The sequence below is a fragment of the Apodemus sylvaticus genome, chromosome 4 (assembly GCF_947179515.1).
Source record: "Apodemus sylvaticus chromosome 4, mApoSyl1.1, whole genome shotgun sequence".
In the NCBI taxonomy this organism is placed as follows: domain Eukaryota; kingdom Metazoa; phylum Chordata; class Mammalia; order Rodentia; family Muridae; genus Apodemus; species Apodemus sylvaticus.
The window spans coordinates 5,461,464-5,485,529 of record NC_067475.1 but is presented as its reverse complement, the minus strand read 5'-3'; the positions used below and the strand labels follow the sequence as shown (position 1 = coordinate 5,485,529).

Here is a 24,066-nt window from a genome sequence, read left to right as displayed (position 1 = left end):
ATTTAAAAAAATCAATTTAAGTTAATGAATCTTTTAATCTCTCCTCTAAATCATTGGTTCTTAAATCTCATCTTTGGATTGTACTGTGTCTTTGGTTGTCAGAACTGGTAATGAGAGCAGTGACAAGGCCTGTATTTAGAAAGGAAGATGGGAATGCCCCAGAATGCTTTACTGTGCACAGAATAGAGCTTCACCACAGGTTTAGTTAATCTACAATGCCAAGAGAGTTAATGCTAAATAGTTCCAGTATGAAAATAGTCTTTGGAAAGTGTGGGGCACTTGCTCTGGGGTCTGTGTCCAGGATTGCTGAAATAAAACTCTCAAGTTGTTAATCAACTGCATATGCTGAGAAGGCAGAAAAGATTGGAATGGAGAATGTAGCAGTCACCAAGCTCATGACTCACAGAGGAAGCCTCATACCTCATGACATACATAGGGAGCCTCGGAGGTCTCTATAAGGTCTGGTTTTGAAGAAAAGACCCAGGTCCATCGCTCCATCTCCTTCCACTTTGTAATACACATGTATATTTATTACATATATGTAATATGTATTACATAATAAATATGTAACAAATATGATTTGAGATCTTAAGAAAAATGTACAGAATGGAATAAATAAATCACCTTTTTACATCAGTTTCCGAAAAAGCTACTGCTGCTGAACCTCTAAAGACATGCCATGTAGGTAGGTGAATCAGGATTTTTCCTGTGCATTGCATGTGAAGCAGGTTTGGGGTTAAATTGGATCATCTAATTCAGTCTTCTTTTCATTTGAATTCCCAGGTGACCTCTTCTGAACCATATTAAGGCTCAATGTTTCCCCTCCAACATCTGCATGTCATTTTAAAAGCACACAGTATTGAAATATGAAGACTGGATAGGCAGGACTCTACAGAAGAATTCAGGGAACAAGCTTCAGTTCCCTTCTAGAGTTTTCCATGCAGAAATTCCCGTTTCAGCTAAGTGAGTCAATTTAATGAATTTAAACGAACAAACAAACAAAAACACTGGACCAAGTCTCAAGGAACCCAAGCTAACAAAATGAGAAATGGCTTCAAAATATTCCTGTGAACAAAGCATGTACTGCTAACTGAGGGAGCCCAGAGGCATGTTGAAAGCCAGATTGGCTTTGTTTTTCTTTGAGACAGGTCTGTCTCCAAGGTCATACTTCTGGCTGCCAGTAGGAGGAGAGAGGCTCAAACTGCTGCTACCCTTGTGAAAAGACTCTCCTGTTCTAAGTGTTTTGCAAATCAAATTTGCAATCAAGCCACATCAGAAGTCAATTTGTCAACTATTTGCATATGGATGTATTTCCCAAGAGCATATTTTATATGGTATCACCGGTTGTTTCACTCAGTGTGTATGTGAGCAAATACTCGCATAAGAGAACTTTACTCTTAATAAAGCAGGAGCAGAAATTTATGTATAAGCTAAAACTTTCGATATAATTCTCAGTCTTTTTACTGTTACAAACCAGATGACAGACCCATTTCATTTTATTTTCTGTGTAAAATAGATAATAAACAAGTGTCTAAAAATTGTTTTTTTAAATTAAATTGCTCAGTAATGGTTAATTTTATTAGCATTTTCCTTGTAATAGTTATTTTGCTAGTACTAAATATGCTTTGTTTTTTAATATCTCCCAAATCACCTAAGAAAATAGATAATTACGTTTGCTCTAGCTTTTCTTTTAAGGGAGGAGGTAACACTAGGAATAAGCCTCAGCACCTTGCGCATGCTCGGCAAAGAATTAGACGAGTTTTTTTTTTTTTTTCTGAATATGTAGCCGTCATCAGAAAGTCTTAAAGTTGACAGATGGGCACACCTAGTTTATCTTCTAGGCTGCTGGCGCTCTTGAGGCTGAGCCACATCACGATACTTGATAAGCCCTGGACTCCAGACACTATTCACCCAGGACCCTTTCTAGGTTCTATATGGTAAAGAATCAAAGGAAAATCCTCAGTTCTGATGCTGAGAGTTCACAGAGCAGCGTGTAAAACACACAGATAGCCCAGAAATTATGAGTGCTGCAGTAAAAGATAATATAAAGTTTAAATTGGAATCCAGGATTGAGTGCAATAAAATCTGGGAGCTCAAGAGGGCTTCAGGAGGTTCAGTTTGTGTTGATTTAAAGTATCTAATAACAGTGTGATTAGAAAAGAACTAAAAAAAAAACATTTTATCAGGAAAATTAGAAGGAGAAACAGAGACATGTGGGAACAGGGTAAAGCAGTGCTCTTCAGACTGTTGCCTGAAAATAACTGTGTGGGATTAGAAAAAATGTACATTTGCCTGGGATGGCTAAATGTATACTTTAATGTGAGCCAGCTCATGGCAGGCAGGCCTTAGTCAACTGACTGACATGGGCTCCTGGTAAGCACATGGATTTTACAAGAGCTTTGTGTCTAAATGGCACTGTTGGCTTTGCCTCCTTCTACACATGCAAAGGACCCAGGGTTACTCTGGATGCTGTGAAGGGGAGTTGGTCTATAATGTTTCCTAAGAGCCTACCTTTCAACTGTTTTGAAGAAGTTAGCAGTCAGTGCCATTACCATAGCAAATGACAGAAGAAACAGAGCAGAGAGATTCTAAAGGTGGAAATGCAGTTTCTATGAACAGAGGTGGGTGCAACACACTGTGCGAAAATTGTGACGCCACAGCATTCAGAAACCTCCTGTGTGGCAGTGTCGCAGTGACTCTCAACACCGGTGTCATTATGGGAAAGAACTCCAGACCGAGACAGAGTCCAGTGTCTCACAAAGCACCTTGGCTGTCGATCAGAACCTTTCTATCCTTTGCAGCCACATTATTATCCCTTCTCTGCCTTTCAGGGAAAATGTTTGTCAGAGGTTATCCTGAAGCTGCCTGTGTTTGAGTTTTGCAGGACGAGTAGCAGATATTAAAGAGAACTTAACACTTAGCTGCCTGTTCTCCAGCAAGCTATTGGCAATGACCAGGCATTGACTGGACATGCACAGGGCAGCTTTAAGGTATCTGCAGGATAAATTGAAGGAAATAAAATTTGCATCATGAGTGATCGTAAGCATTGCCTGTGGAGTCAGCATGATGTAAAATCATACGTGTGGAGCTCCAATGAAAAATCACTCCACCATGCTGGTCTGTGGTAGGCACTGTTCTGACCATGATAACTGGAGCGGGAAGACCTGCCCACTGTGGGTGTCACCATTCCCTCAGAAGGAGATACTGAAGTGGATCTGAGTGGTAAGAGGAAGCTGAGTACAAGCATGCCTTCTGTACTTGGCTAGGTATACAATGTAACCAGCTGCTTCAGGTTCCTGCCACTATAACCTCCCTGCAATGAACTGTAATCTCAATTTATGAGCCAAAAATCCTCTCTCCCCTGTATCACTTTTGTAAGAATAACTAGAAAGGAAAATAACAGAGTGGGAATGTATGACCCTCTCCCTACAGGGTGAGATCATAAGATGTCTGTGAGTACAATGGGTCCTTGACAAGCCAGCAGCTGCTTCTTTCCAGACCTGCATACAAGGATGCAGTAAACCTCTGTCATAGACTCACATGAGATCAAGAATAAACAAACATTCAGCAAAGCTGTAAGGAGTTAGCTGGGGTAAACTGTGGCAGGTTATAATCACTTTTCTATGATTCACCAGGCATCTGGCATCCATCTTCACTTTTTTTCTTTCTGTAAAACAAATACCTAACATTTGAGTCTTTGGATTTGCTTAGTGGCAAAGGAGGTAATACAATTCAATGTCTGAAATTAGTCAGAGTGGTTGGCTGAGGGAAGGTCACTGTGACTAGAGTGTCATATTACTTATATGAATGTACATGTATTGTGGTCTTGAGGGTCACTTCCAACACCAAATATCCCAAAGTGCACATCTCATTTAATACCAGTTCTGTGGGGTTGGGGCTGAGTTAAAAGCAGGACCTACATTGTCCTGGGCCCTAACAAAGCATGGATAGGGATGAAAAGGTCAGACCTTGTAAACGGCCAAGTGTAGAGCTGGAAACCCATTTCTTGTCAGTCTGGATGGACGGAGCCCTTTCAACATCAGGGCACGGATATGTGACTTGTTCCCTAGAGAGAAATGGGAAGATTGGTTTGTTTGTTGCAGGGGCTAAAGCACATCACCATCTTCCTCCATCTTAAGGATAAATGCTATTCAGATCTGTGGAAATGCCCGCCCACTGTCAAAGCCTATGCCTGTGCACTTGTATTCATTGGCACTATTACAAGACTCACAAGCTTTTCTCACACACGTGCAACCTTGTGCGGATGCTGTGTGTGCTGCAACAGACCTGGACCACAGGGTTTAATTCTTCTGACACCGGACGGTTTTAACCAGCATAGTGGCCTATGTGTGTAATCTTAGCACCTAGGAAGTTGAGATAGGAGGACTGCGGCAAATTTGAGGCTAGCCTGGACTACAGAGTAGACCTTGCCTCAAAAGTACACAAGCAAAATGAAACAAAAAAAGTCACGCAGTTACAAGTGAATTTATCATCATAAATCACTTGTAGAAAGCTGAGATGATAGTGTAGTCACACCGATCCTACAGAGGATCAGCAGCAGCAAAACCACTCCGTTGAGGTAGCTCTGGAGGAGTCTGGGCAGCCAGCTCCCACTTGGAAGGAGCGGATATGAAGCCAAGTCTGTCCTGAGTTAAGGCAGCTTTTGCCCATTGGTAATACAACACCATTGCTACATTCACGAAGCTTTGTCTCCATTTGACAATTCATTAACTTCATTGAGCTGCTTCTGTATGCTGGGACCTGTCATAAGTTGGGATCCCTTTGAAACCAAATGAAGTACTCGCAGAATGAGACTCGTGTTCCACTTTGAGCAATCTCCCTTGTTAGATTCTATGCTTAACATTTTTGTTTCTCATCACATACACTTGTTTCTTAGCGGTAATCGACTGTCTGATCACATCAGGGAGTGCTCTCAAGATTCTTCCACTACATGAAATTCCCAGCTTGCTGTATTAAAAAGCACTTGTTGATATCAAAGCTAACCAAGCTACTTGGTTTAGGAAAGAAAATAAATAGAAATTCAGAGATAGGGAGCAAGGATCTACAGGGGTTGCCACTCCTGCCAATGCCAGCAGGTTCCTGGGAGTCTGAGAGGACAGAACACCTCATGTCCCTACCACATAGGCATAGCTCTGGCTTGAACAGGTTCCAGGCACTTACCACCACAGACACAGCAGAGGTGCAGCAGGGACAGGCCACGCTCTGTGCGGTAATTTAAACTGACTTCACTGAAGGCTTCATCAGAGCTGAAAAAGCACAGGGCAGATGATCAGAAACTCACCTCGTAGCATGTTGCCTTTGTTTGAGAAGACACTGTTGGTCTATAAATTTAGAACTGTGTTTCACTATATGTCTTTGCTCCTGGAAAAAGCATTTTCGAATCCTCCATACAAAGAAGTAAAATTTGGTGAAAGTAATATTAACAATTGAAAGGCTCTGGATGGCCTTTCCTTCTGTCTCTGCTCCACACTTTGTCTCCATATTTTCTTCTATATTTTGCTCCCCCTTTTAGGAAGCACTGAAGCATCCACACTTTGACCTTCCTTCTTCTTGAGTTTCATATGGTCTGTGAATTGTATCTTGGGTATTCAAACTCTTGGGCTAATACCCACTTATCAGTGAGTGTATACCATGTGTGTTCTTTTATGATTGGGTACTTGGGCCTGAGGGGGTTTGGTGCCCCAGTGTAGGGGAATGCCAAGGCAGGAAGGCAGGGGTGGGTAGGTGGAGTATCACCCTCACAGAGGCAGGGGGAGGAGTGATGGGATAGGGGGTTTCCAGAGGGGAGACCTAGAAAGGGGATAACATTTGAAATGTAAATAAGGAAAATATCCAATAAAAGGGAAAAAACATAAAAAAAAGAAAAATGAAAAAATTAGTTGAAAGGCTCAAGTTAAAGTAAAGACTCAAACATACACTGTATTCCAATATAATTAAATAAATACATAATGTAGTTTTTCCAAATCCCTTATGAAGAAAGTATAGACATCTAAAAGTCAAATTATTTCTTTCACATTTAAACATTTGTATTATATTCACGGACAAATTATGATATTCAATGAAAGGAAAAAAATGAGGGATTAAGATACAGAAGGAAAGGGGGGCATTGCGTTGTGTTTGATAAAAGGGTAGAGAAAGGAGTGTAACCCAAATGTATGACAATTCCTGCCTGAGGCCAGGTTTCCTTGCTCTCTGGCTGGGTCAGCTGCCTCAAATCACCAAAGGCATGGCCGCTGGTGAGCAGTGGAATGGTGACATTAATGGATTTCTTGTCTTTGTCCTATCAAAGCCTTTGCCCCCAAAAGGGCCCTGAGAGCCACAGGCAGCCTTTCAACAGGAAGTTAGAGGTAAAATTTTTGACCTCTTCAGGTCCTTGGCACTCCCAGGACATTATTCAGTAGAAATGCCCTTGGCCTCCAGGTCAGCTTCAAGGGCCTCCATCCTATTTTAATCTCAGCAGCTCTAGAGGGATGTCTGGCCTCTGGTGGGGGTGGTGCAGGGAATTCCTATCACCTTTAAAGTACTTACACTTGAAAGGCTCAATAAATGCAGGCCATTTGCATCAAGGCTTCCAGTTAAGAACTTCAAAGGCTATTGGAATTTTGAAATAAGAAAAGTTCTATTCTCCAGGGTGCTGCTAAAAAGAGCAGGCCTCTAAATCCAGGGACCTTGAGAGGCCCCAAGAAAGGCTTTAATCAGCAACTCTAAGCCCTATGGTCTGTTTTCATAGGCAAGGGGATATTCTTCCCTTGAACAAAACAGGCTTAGCTGCCCACACTAGAAAAGCATTCAGACCACATAAGCTTGTCCTCACTCAGAGGGACTGAGAGATGGTTTGTTATGAGCCAAGTTGAATCACCAGAGGTAAAGGATGAAGGCTCAGGTTACTCTAATTCCATATTCCAAAGTGGAAGTCCTATGGGAACTTTCCCAGACTTAGAATGAAAAAAGTAACATCAAATCATTTCATAAGTTATTTAGCTTTACTTTTTAAATTTTGCATTCTGTGTTTCTGTATGTGGGTATAAACACATCAGCACAGAAACGGAGCTCAGATGCCCTGTACCTGTAGTTTCAGGTGGTATAGGCTGACTGATGTACTGAAAAATGAATTTAGGTCCTCAGTAAGAGCAGTGTGTGCTGTTAAGCACTGAGCACCACAAGTCATTTCATTTACAAACACCTTGGTGGGGATAGCAGGATACAAAGAGGTGGGGAAACCTGCCACAGGTTCCAGTCACATCTGATGATAATCTGAGCTTTTGGATTGGTGGAAGCTACTGGCTAATTGAATTTACTCAAGCTGCATGTGAATAAAACAAGCAGGAAGCAAGATTTAGGTTACCCCAAATTCCTTGCTACAACATGATAGCAATTCAATAAAGGTTTGATAGGAAGAGGAGAAAAACCATAACTCAAGGTGTTTTTCAAACACATTGGCAGAAAGAGTAGGTGGGAAGATATAGGTGAGGGCATTATAGCATGGGAGGTGGGTGTCCCACAGCATTATATATGTAAGTTCTACCATTACTAGTGGTATGTGGGTGTGTCACAGCATTAGGTGGGAGGCTCTCAGCATGGGGATGGGGTAGGTGGGTTACTCAGATGCTATCTGGCAACATTTTTACCCCTTTCTTGGTTGGTTGGTTGGACACGAGAGGTCTATTCTTATGTCCCAGAAGATTTACCTAACGATCACAGAGATGTTTGGTCACATAAAGAAGAGGGCAGTAAATGGCTTTTTAGGGAACTAAAGATGCTCCAAGGTAATTTTTCTCTGGACTTAAAACATTCCAATTCACTGAGGATGTAGTCAGCAGATGTTTCAGTGAGTGGTACAGTACTTCGTGAACCTTTGCTCACAGAAGCCAGAGGACAACATGAAGCCACACATCCCCACTTCTAGGTTGTGGTTCCCATGGATGGAACCACAGTGCCAGGCTTGGTGGCAAGCATTGACAAGACCCTCTGGCCATCTTGCCAGGTCCATTGATGTATCTATAACCTTGATAATACAAATCGAAAGTTAGCTTTACTCAGGTACTCCAAAGCTGGCTCTTCTCTCAGAATTCTGGCTTAAATTCATATGGTTAGGTCAAAAGAAATGCCATCCCTTGCTGTTCTTGGAATTCATGTAAGTTAAGTAGTTCTGTCTATTAACAGAGGTCACCTTCCCTTTGGCCACCCAATGGCACTGTTCATGTCCTATGATGTCATATTCAGGGTAAATGATACTTCAGAAAGCCTGTCTATTCAGTCCAGGGGAACTCTTTCTACCAGGAACTGGAAACATATCCTGAATATTTTTTAAGGACAGAGAATCTAGGCTTCCTTGTTTGCTTGCAAAGCAAGGACATGTGCAATTTAAAGTCAAGGCCCAGTGGTTGATACAGCTCAGTGGCTGGGGAGAGCTGGAACTTTGTTATCTTGGGTTATATTCAGCTTCTTTAGTGGCCACTTAAAGCTTCCTTTGGTGTCTGACCTAATATCCTTGTCTTAAGCAAGACCCTGATGCTTTATACTGCTTAGAAGCTAGCCCCAGGCAGAATGTGATAAGTTTACATAGTTTCTGTAAACCTTTGTGTGTCTCTTCTTCTGCTACTTTTAAACACTTCTATTTCACTTGCATTGTGTCAGTGTCTGGTTAGACACTTTTGTTGGACTGATACAAGAATTATTTTGGGAAAAGGAATCTCAATTGAGAAATGATTCTCTCAAATTGTCTGTGGGCAAGCATGTAGGGCATTTTCTTGATTAAGGATGGATGTGGGAGCACCTAACCCAATGTGGGTGGTGACACTCATGTGTAGGTGGCCTTGGGTTGTATAAGAAAGCAAGCTGAGCAAGCCAGCCCGAGCAAGGCAGTAAGCAGCACTCCTCCATGGGCTCTGCTTCAGTTCCTGCTGCCAGGTTCCTGCTTTGAGTTCTGACCTTGGTCTTGAGCTGCCATCAAGGATATTTAAGACAAATAGTCTTTCCTCTCTAAATCCCTTTTGGCCGGTGTTTATCCCAGCAATAGAAACACCCTTTAAGGCACTTTGTTTCTGTGTGTTTTTAAGGCAGAAGTTTTAACAGAGTGCTAATGTTACTGGCAAGAGTACCTTAAAATCACTTAAACTTTAATATGAAATTTGAAATGTTGCAAGGCTACATCAGGTAAATTGTAATTTCAAATGCCAATGACTTATCAAACACACTTTTCTGTCTCAGTTTTAGTCTATTTTGTCATGAAACAGACATATGTGAGATGATAATGAGGCTATTGAATTTTGAAAGTGATCAGGTACAAAACCTTCAAAGGAATGTTTTGTTTAATGAGAAAGCACAGTGTGTGCAAGGAATTACAAGGGAGATAATGAAGTCAGTGAAGAAAGGCACCTTCTCTTCACCTCCTGAAAACCCCTCTGGGCCCAGCAGCACTCCTCCATGGCAACTTTCAGAACCACCCACAGCTAATTGGTGTGTTATATAAGTAGTCCCAAGCACTGTAAGATGACCCTACTGAGGAGGAGTGAAAGAAGTTTCTTAAGGTTTTAAGACTCCTCAGGAGCCAGGTGTTCTTTCAAACAGACTCAAAGTGTTGTCTGAAATGTTGGGAAGAGTTTGTGCCAATAATCAACAAAACAGAAACAAGGGAAACACAAACACTGCCTAAAACAGAGAGACTGAAAACCAAATTCACGTTGGCTCAGGTTTGCATCTAAAGTTCTGTGCTTATTGATTGAGGGGACCTCCTTCTTTCTCCCTCTCCCTTCCCTCTGCCTCTCCCACTCTTACTCTCCCTCACCCCCTTCCCCTTTCCTTCTCTCCCTCCCCTCCCCCCTCAGGGCTCTCTGCCTTCTCCACACCTCATTATCTGCCATAGCTTCTTACCTTACAGGCTCCCACTAGTTTCTCCTCTTCCCCTCCTCCCTCTTTCTCCTTCCAGAAGACATTCCCTCTAATATCCCTGTTAGTTCTCATCCTTCTCAAAAAACAAAGCTATGTAGTGAAGTTAAAACTAACCTAAATCAACGCTTTAGCAAAATCTTACAATGTCTAACCCATTGAAACTTCACAAAACCTTACACCAAGATTATTATCTGAAATATCTAATGTTTAGCTACTTTCCAATGCCTGCCCTCTACCACAGTAATGGCTTAAGTTTAGAAGCAGTTTCAACCTTCTCTGAAATAGTCACAGTCAATGAACACTTCTAAAACAGATAACAAGAGAAACAAAAGGACCACTCAAGATGAGAATTCAGTTTCTATAGAGGTGGGAGAAAGAGGTAAGAGTGAATGAAAATAATTCTTATTATAAGTATGGGGCTCCAACGTAGAAGCTATACAGCAAACATGCTTGTGGCTAATCGTGGGATACTTGTTCGAAAAGATCTGGTTGGTGATTTCTGTTTCACTTATCCATGAGACTCTGCAAAGCACTGTGTGAGAAGGAACACCCAGCCATGTAAAACACTATAGAAAGATGGCATCTTAGTTGGGGCATTTATTGCTATGAAGAAACTCCATTACCATGATAACGCTTACAAAGGAAACATTTAATTGGGAATTGCTTACAGTTCAGAGGTTCAGTTCATTCTAGTCATGGCAGGAAACATAGCATCCATGCAGGCAGACATGGTGCTAGAGTGATACCTCAGAGTTCTACATATGGATATGGATTCTTGGCCAGCAGGAACTGAGTGAATGATACTGGGTTTGGCTTGAGCATCTGAAACCTTCCTATGAGCCTATGGGGTAGGAGCATCCATTCTTACTCAAACTACCACATTCTATTCCCTGCCTCCCATAATCTGATATCTATATCATAATACAAAAAAAAAAAAACTGCATTAGGTCCAACTTTAAAAGTCCCCATCCACGGTCTATTATAATCTCTGCACTGTTTAAAGATCCAAAGGTTTCTTCTGACACTTGTGTCAAACTCTTAAGTCTAAACCCCTATAACATAAAATGAAAAAGAGGCTCATATATGTCACATATAGTGGCACAGGATATGTATTCCCATCCCAACAGGGATAAAAAAGAGCTCAGTGCCAAACTAAAGCAAGACTGACAACCAGCTGGGCAGAGGCCACCACACTCTGCATCTCCACGTGTGATGTCAAGCACTGTTCAGATCTTTAACTCCTTTCAGCTTTGTTGACTGCAGCACCCTGCTTTCCCTTGGGTTGGCTCCACTCACTGTTAGCAGCTTTCCTCAGCAACTATCCCATGACTCTGGCATCACCAGTGTTTTGGGTCTCCAAGGCAATCCTAGTTTCACCTTTACAGTTTTACACAATGGCCTCTCTAGGCCTCCATTCTGGGACACCCCTGACACATGCCCGGCCTCACCACCTTTTCTTGGTCATGGAAGAAGACTCCATAACTCTTTTCTTGTATGCTTGACTGTAAAGACAGAGCCATGGGTCTGATGCTGCAAAGCTCTGGTGCTTGCTGAGGCTGGAATATGGCCTCCGTGTTCAAATAACTTTTCACTAGCTTTCTGTTTTAAATGATTTCCTGCATTGCCTAAACTTGTCTGTCCTTGAACTCATTCTATACATCAGGCTGGCCTGGAACTTGGAGATATGCCAACATCTGCCTTCTGAAGGGGTAGGATTAAAGGTATATACTACCATGCGTGGCTCTGAACTTTTCTTAATTAATTCCTTTGCACAAGTTGGAAGCTTAGCTAGGCAGGGTCTTGGTGTGACGTTCCCACTCCCTTTATTCCACTTAGCAATATGCTTTTCGTTAATCTGTTTATACTTTCTGGTATCTCTTTTGCCCTCAATCTGCATATTTCATATTCTTACTTGCTCATCTTACACCTTTTCATATAGATCTTCATAGGCTTGACCACTAATAACCAAGCATCAGAGTCCATACTAGACTGTCTGAAAATCTCAACTTCCAAAGCCAGTAATTTATAATTTTTCAATTTGACCTCAGGAAAATGTTTTTGGACAGGGCCAGAGTGTAGTCACATTCTTCAACAAATGATCTCTAGGCCACATATTAATGTTCTTCCCCTTTGTCACCTCTTGAGTCAGGCCCCCACAGTTCAAGTCACTCTCAGCACCACAGTCTTCCAGGCTCCTATCTTATAGTCCATTAAGCCCCAATTAAGGTGTTCAGTTGCTTTTCTAGTCCGAAGTTCCAAAGAGTGAAATGGTATTACAGCAATACCCCACTCCTGCAACCAACTTCTGTCTTAACTAGGGTTTTTATTGCTGTGAAGAGATAACACAATCATGGCATCTCTTATAAAGTAAAGCATTGCTGGCTTACAATTCAGATGTTTAGTGCATTATCATGGCAGGAAGCATGGCAGCATCTAGGCAGACACAGTGCTGGAAAAGTAGCTCAGAGTTCTACATCTGAATTCTCAGGTATAAGGAAGAGACACCGGGCCTGACTTGAGCATTTGAAATCTCAAAGTCTATTCTCAGTGACACATTTCTTCCAACAAGGCCACACCTACTCCAGTGAGGCCATATCTCCTAATAGGGCCACTCCCTGTGAGACTCTGGGAGCTATTTCCATTCAAACTACCACAGATCTTTTGGACAGTCATCTTCTCTCCTCTCTCCTTGAATTTTCTCTACTTTTGAGAAGATGAATTAATTTATCTGCTCTGCTCAATCGTTTGTACATCTATATATCCTATCAGCCAACTTCTCAAACATTTCACTTTATGAATTTCCTACTTGCAGTTGTGTCAGATACCCTCTGAGAGAACAAGGTCATGGACTAGAGAAGTTTAATTGGATCACGCAATAGCACACATTTATGGCTAAAAGTTAAAGGCTAAGAAAAGAGTTCATTACGCTTCAAGGCAGAAACTAACCTTTAGGTACAGGACTACCCCCTTTTAATAATTAAGGAAATAATTTACTATTAGAAAAATATTCATGAGTGTGACTTCATTTTAATTAGGAGTTTCATCCAGGACCCAGCAAGCACTATGAACTCATTAGAATGTATTGTTGGTGAGGGGCATAGCAGGTGATAAAAAATGCAAGAAGGAATTAGAGAATAAATTGAGCCCCAGGAGTTAGAACAAGCAGGTTCTGACAGTGCCTGACAAATACAGAGGTGGATGCTCTCAACCAACCGTTGGACTAAACACAGGGTCCCCAATGGAGGAGTTAGAGAAAGGATCATAAAGGGGTTTGCAGTCCCATTCGAAGAACAATATTAACCAATCAGACCCTCCAGAGCTCCCAGGGACTAAATCACCAACCAAAGAGTACGCATGGAGGGACCCATGGCTCCAGCTGCATATGTAGCTGAGGATGGCCTTGTTGGACATCAGTGAGAGGAAAGGGCCTTGGTCCTGTGAAGAGGAAAGGGCCTTGGTCCTGTGAAGGCTCGATGCTCCAGTATAGGGGAATGCCAGGTCAGGGAAGTGGGAGTGGGTTGGTGAGCAGGGGGAGGAAGGAAAGAAGGGGGTTTTTGGAGGGTAAACAAGGAAAGGGAATAACATTTGAAATGTAAATAAAGAAAATATCTAATTTAAAAAAAGAAAAAGAACATGCAACTGATGCCCAGTTGTCAGGGAATGTGATGCATGCAGTTCCCTTAGAAGAGTTGACAGGGGAGAAAACAGGTTTTCCTGAGGAATGGTTGCTTCAAGATCTTAAATATTTTAATTGCCTTTATCAAAACAGAAACATTTGACTGGACATTGATGGGAAATGAGAACTGTGGCTGAAATTTAGGATGTAACTTTTTAAAAAGATTGCATCCTAGATTGCATCCTTATTTTAAGTTAAGACAGTAATTTTGCTTAGAATTGCACTTCCAAATGTTCAGTGTCAGCTCTTTGCAAGTTCACTTATTTTGCTGGCCTTAATAAAGTCACAAGGGTCCCCAGAGGATGGAATCTATGAGGATAAAGGCACCTTAGTGGCATGACTGGCATGTGGTGGGCACTAACTTGGCAGTTTGTTTATCATTTTAGAGCTAACATACTAGTGTTATTTATAAATACAAATATAAAAAAACCCACACAAGATGGAGATACATAATTAGTGATCACATAGACGAGAGGGAAGTCTGGCCCATTGTGAAGAAGTCAGTATTGAGCTGATAACTGTGGAGATTAGAGGTGACAGGAAATACATTGTACACAAATGCACCACTCTGCCTTCCCATCCGTCTGGCTTCTGTTTTCATCTCATTTTTGCCTCCTATTCATGACTTTAACACATGTCCAAAGCCATAAGTGAACTTGAGCTTACATCAGAGGAGAGAATGTCCCCTTCATCTCCCACATCAGGGTTTCACTGGTAAGTGGCTGTAACTGCCACAGACACTGTTGGTATCAGGACCCCCGAAATCTGTGACATCACCTATAGGCGACAACATGACCCACACACCTGTTATCAAAGCAACAGTCATCATATTCCCAGAATCTACTTGGCTCACCCCCCACCTTTACCTGTGGCTTAGTCACTATCTCTATATAAAAGAAAGTCCCCTCTGATCTCTCTCTCTCTCTCTCTCTCTCTCTCTCTCTCTCTCTCTCTCTCTCTCTCTCTCTCTCTCTTCCTTCTTTTCACTGCCGTCTTGCCCTTCTCTCTCTCAATAAACCTCACCTGGAACTGTTTGGCCTGGTGTGGTCTTTCTGGAGCTGTGCAACGATCACAACAGACACAAACTGAATTAGCTTTAGTCTTATGTTTTTTCTACATGTTAGTTAAAACCAGAGATATTATGTGTGTGAGTGGATGGGGTGGTATAGTTTACATTCTCTAGATGAATAAGACCAGCACCTACTGATGATGTCATAAGCAAATCTTTCAGGAGACAGACGAACGAGCACTGAATGAACAAAGAACTCTGCCCATGACTGAACTAATTACACATCTGTGGGTGGAGACCTCCCCCTTCCTGCGATCTACATCCTTAGAGAAAAGCACATTCCCAGGCACCTGGTACAGCTGTTTGTCACAGCGTAACTCCATGTTACACAAACTCTGATTAAGATTGAAGCATGAAGACACTACGTATATCCATCACTGAGGTTCTCAGAGGTGATCTTCTATAATAGCGCATCTGATTTCTCCAACAACCCTGAACACGTTGTTGGATAAGCCACCAGTCAAAACAATTTATATTCTCAGCACAGCCTCCTTTCTCTTCCCTGTCATCCATCATTTTAATCCAAAGAGAAGAAAGTTCTCAGAACTCAGCCTTGAAAAGCAATTGACTTTGCAGATGGAGCTGTCTGAAGTGACAGGGTCAGCAGCGCCATGCTCACTCTCCATTGTCTGTGGCTGTCCTGACTCCATGGACACTGGAGTTATCTGAATACTGTGTGTAGATTTTGAAAGTTATCCTTACAGATTGGGATCCTCTGATGAGAGGACCCATTGAACCTAGAATGTTAGCAGATGCTCAATGCTACCCAAGACAAACTGCCTTTCCAATCTTTTCTGCAGCCTTATGCCTATTCCTTTGGACTGTCCTGTCCTGTAGACAGATGTCTTCAGCCATCAGGACACCCTGTTCTAAAGAAGAGCCTTCTGGTAGTCATAATATTCAAAGACTGTATTTAAAAGTTTATTATTGGAAGTTTTTCAGCTATTAAAAACAATGACTTCCTGAAATTCGCAGGCAAATGGATGGAACTTGAAAATATCCGGAGAGAGGTAACCCAGTCACAAAAGAAAACACATGGTATGTACTCATTGATAAGTGGACATTAGCCAAAAAGAAGCTCAGAATACCCATGATACAACTCAGAGACCATTTGAAACCCAAGAAGAAAGATCACAGCAGAGTGTGGATGCTACAGTCCTGCTCAGTAGGGGAAACAGAATAATCTCTGGGAAGTAGAGGGAGAGAAGGATCTGGGAGGGAGAGAGGAAGGAGAGGGAAAAGGGGGCAGTTCAGATATAGGAGGAGATGGGGGAGAAGTACAGAGGGTCAGGGATATGAAAGGAGGTGTGTAGCAGCAGGGAGGGGAAACTGGGGAAAGCCACTAGAAAGTCCCAGATGCCGGAGACCCAAGAGATTCCCAGAACCCAACAGGGAGGACATTATCTGAAATACCCAACAAAGGGGAGAGAGAACCTGTAGAGACCATATGTAGTGGATAGGCATGGCCCCCAGTTGAGAGATGGGGCCACCACCCACCTCAAAAATATTAATCAGGAATTCCTCCTGTCAAAAAGAAATGCAGGGACAAAGAGTGGAGAAGAGACTGAAGTAAACGTCATCTAAAGACTGCCCCACCTAGGGATCTATCTGATCTATAGATATCAAACCAAGACACTATTGCTGATGCCAAATAGTGCTTATTGACAGGAGCCTGGTATAGCTGTCCCCTGAGAGGCTCTGCAAGAGCCTGACCGATACAGATGCAGATGTATACAGCCAAACATGGGACTGAGTGCAGGGACCCCAGTGGGGAAGTTAGGGCAAGGAGCTGAGAGGGTTTGCAACCCCATAGGAAGAACAACAATATCAACCAACCAGACCCCCCTCCAAAGCTCCCAGGGACTAAACCACCAACCAAAGAGTATGCATGGGGGACCCAAGGCTCCAGCTGAATATGTAGCAGAGGATGGCCTTAGCGGGCATCACTGGAAGGGGAGACCCTTGGTCCTGTGGGGGCTCAATGACCCAGCATAGGGGAACGCTAGGGCAGTGAAGCAGAAGTAGGTGGGCAGGTAGGGGAGCATCTTCATAGAGGCAGGGGGAGGGGTGGGAGAGTGGGTTTGTGGAGGGGAACCTGGGAAGGGGGATAGCATTTGAATGTAAAGGAGTAAAATAACTAAAAATGAAAAAGAGTTGTTTTAACATTTTATATTTTAAATTTTGAAAATAGTCTCTCATGAAAACATTTTATTTTAGCTATCTAATCTTCTAAATTTTACTGAATTTACAAATTTGTTTTTTCTACTCCATAATGAAGTCCTGTCTTTCACAATTTCTTATTTAACACATCAGTCACAATGGTTCAACACCTAAGATGCACTGTATCCTCTATCTAGTATTTAATTTGCATTGATTTCTGACTATTCTGTGAGGCAATTACATTCACCTCATTTCAAATGAGGCCCAGTGAGATCAAGAAACATACCTAGAACATGCAAACTGCACATAGATAGTTCCAGAACCCTTATGCTGAGATGATTCCTTGTCCAGCTCAAGTAAATAATTAAGTCACTTTATTTCTCCTAGACTTCCCATGGCTTTTATCCATTTCTGCTAGATTCCTTTAATTATGTGTTTTATCTCAAATACATTTCAAATTTAGTGAGTAATCAATACCTACATCTTACTTTTAAAAATTACATTTATTTACTGTGTAGGGTACAGTGGTGTGTAGTGTGTTGGGTAGGCATGCTTAAGTAGGTGTGCACACACCACATTGTGCATCTGGAGGTCAAAGAAAACGTTGGGAGTTGGTCTTCTCCTCCCATTATATGGGTCTTGGCTTGAACTCTGGTCTTCAAGCTTAGGGTCATTCACTTGCTGAGCCATTGCACTGGCTGCCCCTAAACCTTGTTTTTAAATCATTAGAAAATCATCTTGCTTCCTTTCTTCCCTCCAAGTTAGCAAACATGAAGTGTCTATATACTGCCAACGTTACTCATGTATGTGAGATCCTCCCTGAACCACACTGGAAATTAGCAGTACCAGAGGCTGCTTCTCTGTCCGAGTCAGGCAGATCTTGGCAGTCACAATCCAGCATTTGCTCTCTGTGGGATCTGACGGGTCATGATGTCCAGTTACTCAGTTAATATTCACCAAAATTAATAACACCTACCATGAAACTACGGTGAAGATTAAATTATGTAATATATGAGGTAATACACTGATCTCTGAGTCTCATGTTCAGTACTAATTCGTCAAAAGGTCACATCTGTAGCACTTGTTGGGAAAGGATTTGTTGTTTATTTAAAGAATCTATAGCAGGAGTGGTAAAAAAAATAGTTGGTAAGTGATAGAGAATGAGAAAAATCTTCAAGTCCATTTGTTAAATACAATCCTTAAAAAGATAATATTGTTTCTGCTGGCTAGCCTCGTCATAATTAAAACAGTTTCTTAACTAAATGTAATGATTTTTTTTAGAGTTGATAAAGTTCAAAGATTCTGCCAATTTGATCTCGTTTTAGTTAGTATACATAATGGAATCCATAAGGGTTGAATGACTTATGATCAAGTTATACTCTCATTTTCCTTCTCTAATGAAATAAAAGATAGATGTGAATGTGCTAATTCCAAATTGTCTGTCCCATGGTGTGAGCATTTCAGATGCTTCCTAGCACCCGAGCATAATGTGGTACTGTGTGGCCAGTGATGCCTCAGTGGCTTCTCATCCCAGCCTGTGTATGAAGACCCAAGAAGCCCTCTTAGTTCTGTTAGTGAAGTTCCAATGAACTAAGGGCAATTAGTGACTGTTTCCCAGCCATGGTACATTCGTGCACTTACAATATCTGAAATTTATATTGAAGAACGTGGCATTTGGATATGACTGAACTCCTTTTTTCTATATAAAATCAAGGATGTTTTTTGTTAGGAATTCACTATGTGAATGAGAGCTGAAACAGACATGGACCACTGGCCCATGTCTAACTTCTTGGATGGTGTGCTGGCTGGTTTTATGTGAACTTTATATAAGCTAGAGTCACTGGAGACAAGGGAGCCTCAACTGAGAAAATGCCTCAGCTGTAAGGCAATGGTTTTCAGCCTTCCTAATTCTGAGTCCCTTTAATTCGGCTCCTCGTGTTGTAGTGACTCCAACCATAAAGTAATGTCCATGCTATTTCATAGCTGCAATTTGACTACTGTTAAAAATCATAATGTAAATACCTGTGTTTTCCAATGGTCTTACATCGACTCTGTGAAAGAATAGTTCCATTTCCAAACAAATTGCAACCCACAGGTTAAGAATTACTGTTGTATGATATTTTTTCTTAATTAGAGATTATAGTGGGGTCAGGTCATTTTGGGTAGTGCCACCATTGAGAAGGTGGTCCTGGGTTGTATAAGAAAGCAGGCTCAGCAAGCTATGAGTAGTAAGCCAGTTACCAGCACCCCTCCATGGCCTCTGCACCAGCTCCTGCCTTCAAGTTCCTACCCTGCTTGATTTCCTGCCCTCACTGCTTTTGGTGGTGAAATGTGATATGTAACCATGAGTGAAATAAGCCCTCTCCTCCCCAAGTTGCCTTGGATGTGAAGTTTCATCATAGCACTGGTAACCCTAAGACAATTGGAGAGCTTGCTACATTGAAGGACATCTAGTTTCTCAGTATCAGATACAATTTTTCTAGGAGGTTTTTGGTACAAATTGGGTTCCTGCTCCATCTTGTCTGAACATGTGTGCCTTACAGGGTTGTGATGCTGTCCCAGACCAGGATGGATTTTTTTCTTCTTTGTATAATGGAGCAGAAGTTGATATCACACGTATTAGAAGAGTGAGGGAAAATGATGTTCTGTCCCACTGCAAGATGGCCTCCAATGTCTACAGAGCAAGGGAATTATACTCAGTCCCTGAACAAAAGGATTATATTCCGTCCCCCTGGGAGAAGGCCTCGAATGTCTACAGACTGAGGGCCTTGGTAAAACTTGTCTCAGACCTCCAAGGAGACTCAGGGCTAGTACTAGAATCAGCAAACTTGGTAAATAAACAATCTGTTTGTTAGGGCCACAGACTAAAGAGTCTAGTGATTAATTCCAGAGCAGGTTACTTGGAGCAGTGACAGTGTGGGTTCAGTGGTCTCTCCCTCAAGCTCTTCTCCCTCAACATTTTTGAGGACAGAATCTTGGTTATAGTTTAGTGAGGGAAGTGTGATCTTTCCGTTTTGGGAGCCACATGAATGCTTATGAACAGACAACTTGGCATTCTAAAGTTCAATCTGGTTATACCTAAGACTTATCTTAGCCTATTCATAGCTAAGGCTTGCACATACGATATTCATAAACACAAAATATGGAGACATATATTCTAAAAAAAAAAAAAAAGTAAAAACTTTGACTTTACCCAAAGATGTGTCTTAGCTCTTGAAATTCATTTTCTTTGATCTGCAGGTCATCTTCCAGCCTTTCAATTATAATAGCATAAGATTCACTAACTTTCTTCTTCCATTCATCTGGAAATGAAAACAAATGGGATTGATTCATAATTGCATTTTGCAAAATGTAGACAGAGATCACAGCTTACAAGTAATCAAAACCTTGTTTTTTATTCTCAATTCTACAATACTTAATTTAAATGACTGATTGTGGGTTTAATGCAGATGTTTATGTTTGTAATGCAATCACTTTGGGATTGTAGTAATTAAGAACCCATTTGATAATGTACAATATATTTACATAAAAGTATATTTGACTTATTTCATTTGATTTTATTGCATTTTAATTGCAGCAATCTCATTGCTAGACAGTGTCTTTTAGCTTTTAAATACTAGATATTAAGATATAATTCTAAAATTTCTATATTCAATAGTTCTTCAAACTTCCTATAATATTATATGAAAGAACTAAACTAATACTTTTACAAGAAATTCATTGTTTTCCTTTAGAACACTTTCAGGGAGAAGGAGCAAGTTCAAATAAACTTAACACTTAATATTCTCTGCATTCAGATCAGCACACAGCCCAGTGATTTAACACTCATTCTCTCGTAGAGTTGAGTGGTGATGCATGTGAGAAAGTGAGAAATGTTAGCAGAACAGGGTGAAAGTCAGAATAGTTACCAGAACAAGTCTGTGTCGGTCTGGATTTGTAATTCCCCATTTTGGAGAAGCCTGCCTTTCCCTTGTGCTGCCCTTCACGGTGTAAGATTCCAAGTTCTAGTGCTGCGACAGACCAGTCAAAAATATGTTGATAGTCCGGCTAAAAATAAGCCAAGTGCTGAATGGAATGTCATGCCGGGATGTCAGAGAGCAAAGCTGAGTGTGCCTGCAAGGGGTGAACTGATCGGGGAGTGGCTGGCTTTGTTTTAAGGGAGCTGCATGAAACATAAGCAACAAATATTTCAGTGACACTATTGGATTCCTTCAGCCGATTGCCCGTTTGTCCACACATGTCCTCCGTGTAAGCCAGTTCCTCAGTGAGTGAACCTAGAGAGTGATCGGTGATTCTGAGCTCCACTGAAAGGGACTCAATCCAGCCAGCCAGTGTTCAGCATCTTTGGCACCTGGGAAACAGTGATTAGGGTGGAGGTTGTTCACGTGAACAACCAGCAGTGGGTTGAGACCTGCATGTGTATCTGCAGGGATTGGGGGTTCTCTCTCTCTCTCTCTCTCTCTCTCTCTCTCACACACACACACACACACACACACAAAACATTACCATTTCAGTTGATTATTCCTGCCTAAGAGTCAAAGACAAGAAAAAAGACACACACACACACACACACACACACACACAAAACATTACCATTTCAGTTGATTATTCCTGCCTAAGAGTCAAAGACAAGAAAAAAGACACACACACACACACACACGCACACACACACACGCACACACACACACACCAATTTACCATAGAAGAATGGTGGTCAGGAAATATCCTCTTGGGCTTGCCATTTCAACATTGTTTTCTTACACATTCCTGGGCAGTAAACAGAGTTATGATTTTTTATGTCTGTTCCAAACAGGGAGTGGAGCCCAAAGTCGATCCTGAAGTATTTGACATAGATGTCTGAGAATGCTGTTATTAGTGTTAGTGTTAGTGTTAGTGTTAGTGTTAGTGTTAGTGTTAGTGTTAGTGTTAGTGTTAGGGGTAGGGTTAGGGGTTAGGGTTAGGGGTTAGGGTTAGGGTTAGGTTAGGGTTAGGTTAGGGTTAGGGTTAGGGTTAGGGTTAGGGTTAGGGTTAGGGTTAGAGTTAGGATTAGGGTTAGGGTTAGGCTTAAGGTTAGGGTTAAGGGTTAGGGTTAGGGTTAGGGGTTAAGGTTAGGGTTAGGGTTAGGGTTAGGATTAGGGTTATGGTTAGGGTTTAGGATTAGGGTTAGGGTTAGGGTTAGGGTTAGGGTTAGGGTTAGGGGTTAGGGTTAGGATTAGGGTTAGGGTTAGGGTTAGGGTTAGGGTTTAGGATTAGTGTTAGGGTTAGGATTAGGGTTAGGGTTAGGGTTAGGGTTAGGGTTTAGGATTAGGGTTAGGGTTAGGGTTAGGATTAGGGTTAGGGTTAGGGTTAGGGTTAGGGTTTAGGATTAGGGTTAGGGTTAGTGTTAGGGTTAGGGTTAGGGTTAGGGTTAGGGTTAGGGTTAAGCTTAGGGTTAGGGTTAGAGTAAAGGTACTATGTCCTGAGTTATTCCACACACCTTCCATTTACTTCATGCCATTGCTTTTTTTCCATGCACTGAAATAAATGAACCCAGTGTTGGATGGGAGATAAATGAAAATAACATAGAAAGTATACAGGTTATTTTCTATATATTTCTTCTAGGTGATCTTACTGGGTATGAGAGCTGTAAATTCCAGTCTTGAAAATCACACTCAGCTTTAATGTTACAGGTGTCGGTTTCATATTTATTATGGCAAAATATTCAAATAACTCTTCATAAGCTAATGCTTGGGTGAGTTAAGGAATTCTCCTTCCTCATTTACAGCAAGCTAAAGGAAAGGTCCTGGGGGAAGGGCTGTCCTGCTGATGAAATACACTTGGACTCAGTACCTGGCTTTGCACATGTGTCTAACCTTGGCGATTAGAATTCTCTCCTTGTCAGTCCAGGCTTGTCATGTAGAGTTTATGGAATGCAGAGTCCTCTGGTTACTTTGGTCTATAGTTCTTCATTTTTCTTCTTTTAAAGCCATTAGTTTTCCCAGCTTGCTCTCAGTGCTGTGTTACCCCCACCCCCCATGCAGCTTGTTCTAGGCATGTTGAAATCCCAATTCTCTCCATTTTAAGAGCCTAGCTTCCCTCAGACAAGGTGTTCTCGGGCTGATCAGCCCAGGAAACTGACTTCATCAGCATTTCTCTGTCTTAAACCACACACTATGTCTTAGGAATTATTCTCCATGGAGATATAGCATGCATGTATATAACTGGTATTACAATTTAGGAGTTATTACATTAGTACACAGGAAATGATAATGCCAGTAGTTAACAGAAATATTCGTTCTTTTTTCTTTTTGTTTTATTATTTTATTAATTTTTAGTAATATATATTTATTGCACAAAAGAGCAAGGGTCACTATAAAGTCAATAAAGATGGATGTGTAAGCATTTGTTGCATGAAAATTTGAATTTTTAGGTAAATGTGTCATGCATTTTTGTTACATTCACATCCCCCCATTACCCTCTTTTTCAGACTGAATTAATGTTTTAATATGATTATCTCCAGGTGAATCTACTTTTCTGCAAAAGGCACAACTTCATTATTTATCCTTGGGAAAACTCCACCATTCAAACACATAGCATTTTCTCTCTTCACACACCTGCCGTGCAGAGATAGGCATGTTCTGTAGCTTGGCCCTTGTACATAGTACTACCAGAAAAATGGTGAGCAGGTCATCTGTTGTTGACTTGATTCTTTCAGGTAAATATCTAGTAATAGTAGGTGAATGGGTCCTCACCCACAGCATCTAAGTATTCCTCTTTCCTTGAAGCCAACCCTTGTTGGTGTCATTTTGATGCTCGCCGTGCTGGTTGGTGTGAAATGGAGTCTGAGTGTTTGTCTTATTTGCATTCTCTGATTGCTGAGGATGTTGGACAGTCTCCATATTATTTATTGGCCAGCTCTTTTGAGAACTACTCGCTCAAACTTTCTTTGCCCATTTTATTGACTGAATTATTTGGGTTTAGGGACCAACATTTTGAATTCTTTATACACTTGGATAGCACCCTGTCAGATGAATAGCTGGTAAAGATTTTCTCCCACTCTGGAAGTTATCTTCTTATTCTGTTAAATGTATTTTGGCATAACATTTGCAAATCCATGCAATCCCATATGCTACTGCTTGCTGTGGCTTGCTGAGGTATTGGAGTATGATTCAGAAAGTCCTTGCCTAGACAATGTACTGAAGAATGGGTCCTACATGTCCTCTAGAACATTGAATGCTTTTCAGATTCCTGGTCTATTTCAAATTGGTTT

At 41.4% G+C, this 24,066-nt stretch overlaps 1 protein-coding gene across 1 annotated transcript in view; it reads right to left on the bottom strand.

The window, feature by feature from the left end:
• The window catches only part of Tnni3k (TNNI3 interacting kinase), a 287,127-nt gene extending 266,362 nt beyond the window's left edge, over positions 1 to 20,765 (bottom strand). The window contains exons 1-4 of the mRNA XM_052178863.1: positions 20,726 to 20,765; positions 20,011 to 20,119; positions 5,182 to 5,267; positions 3,969 to 4,066 (exon numbers count right to left, since the gene is read on the bottom strand). Coding sequence (XP_052034823.1) covers positions 3,969 to 4,066; positions 5,182 to 5,267; positions 20,011 to 20,119; positions 20,726 to 20,765 — 333 coding nt within the window. The remainder of the gene's footprint in view (positions 1 to 3,968; positions 4,067 to 5,181; positions 5,268 to 20,010; positions 20,120 to 20,725) is intronic.
• Between the last annotated feature and the right edge of the window lie 3,301 nt (positions 20,766 to 24,066).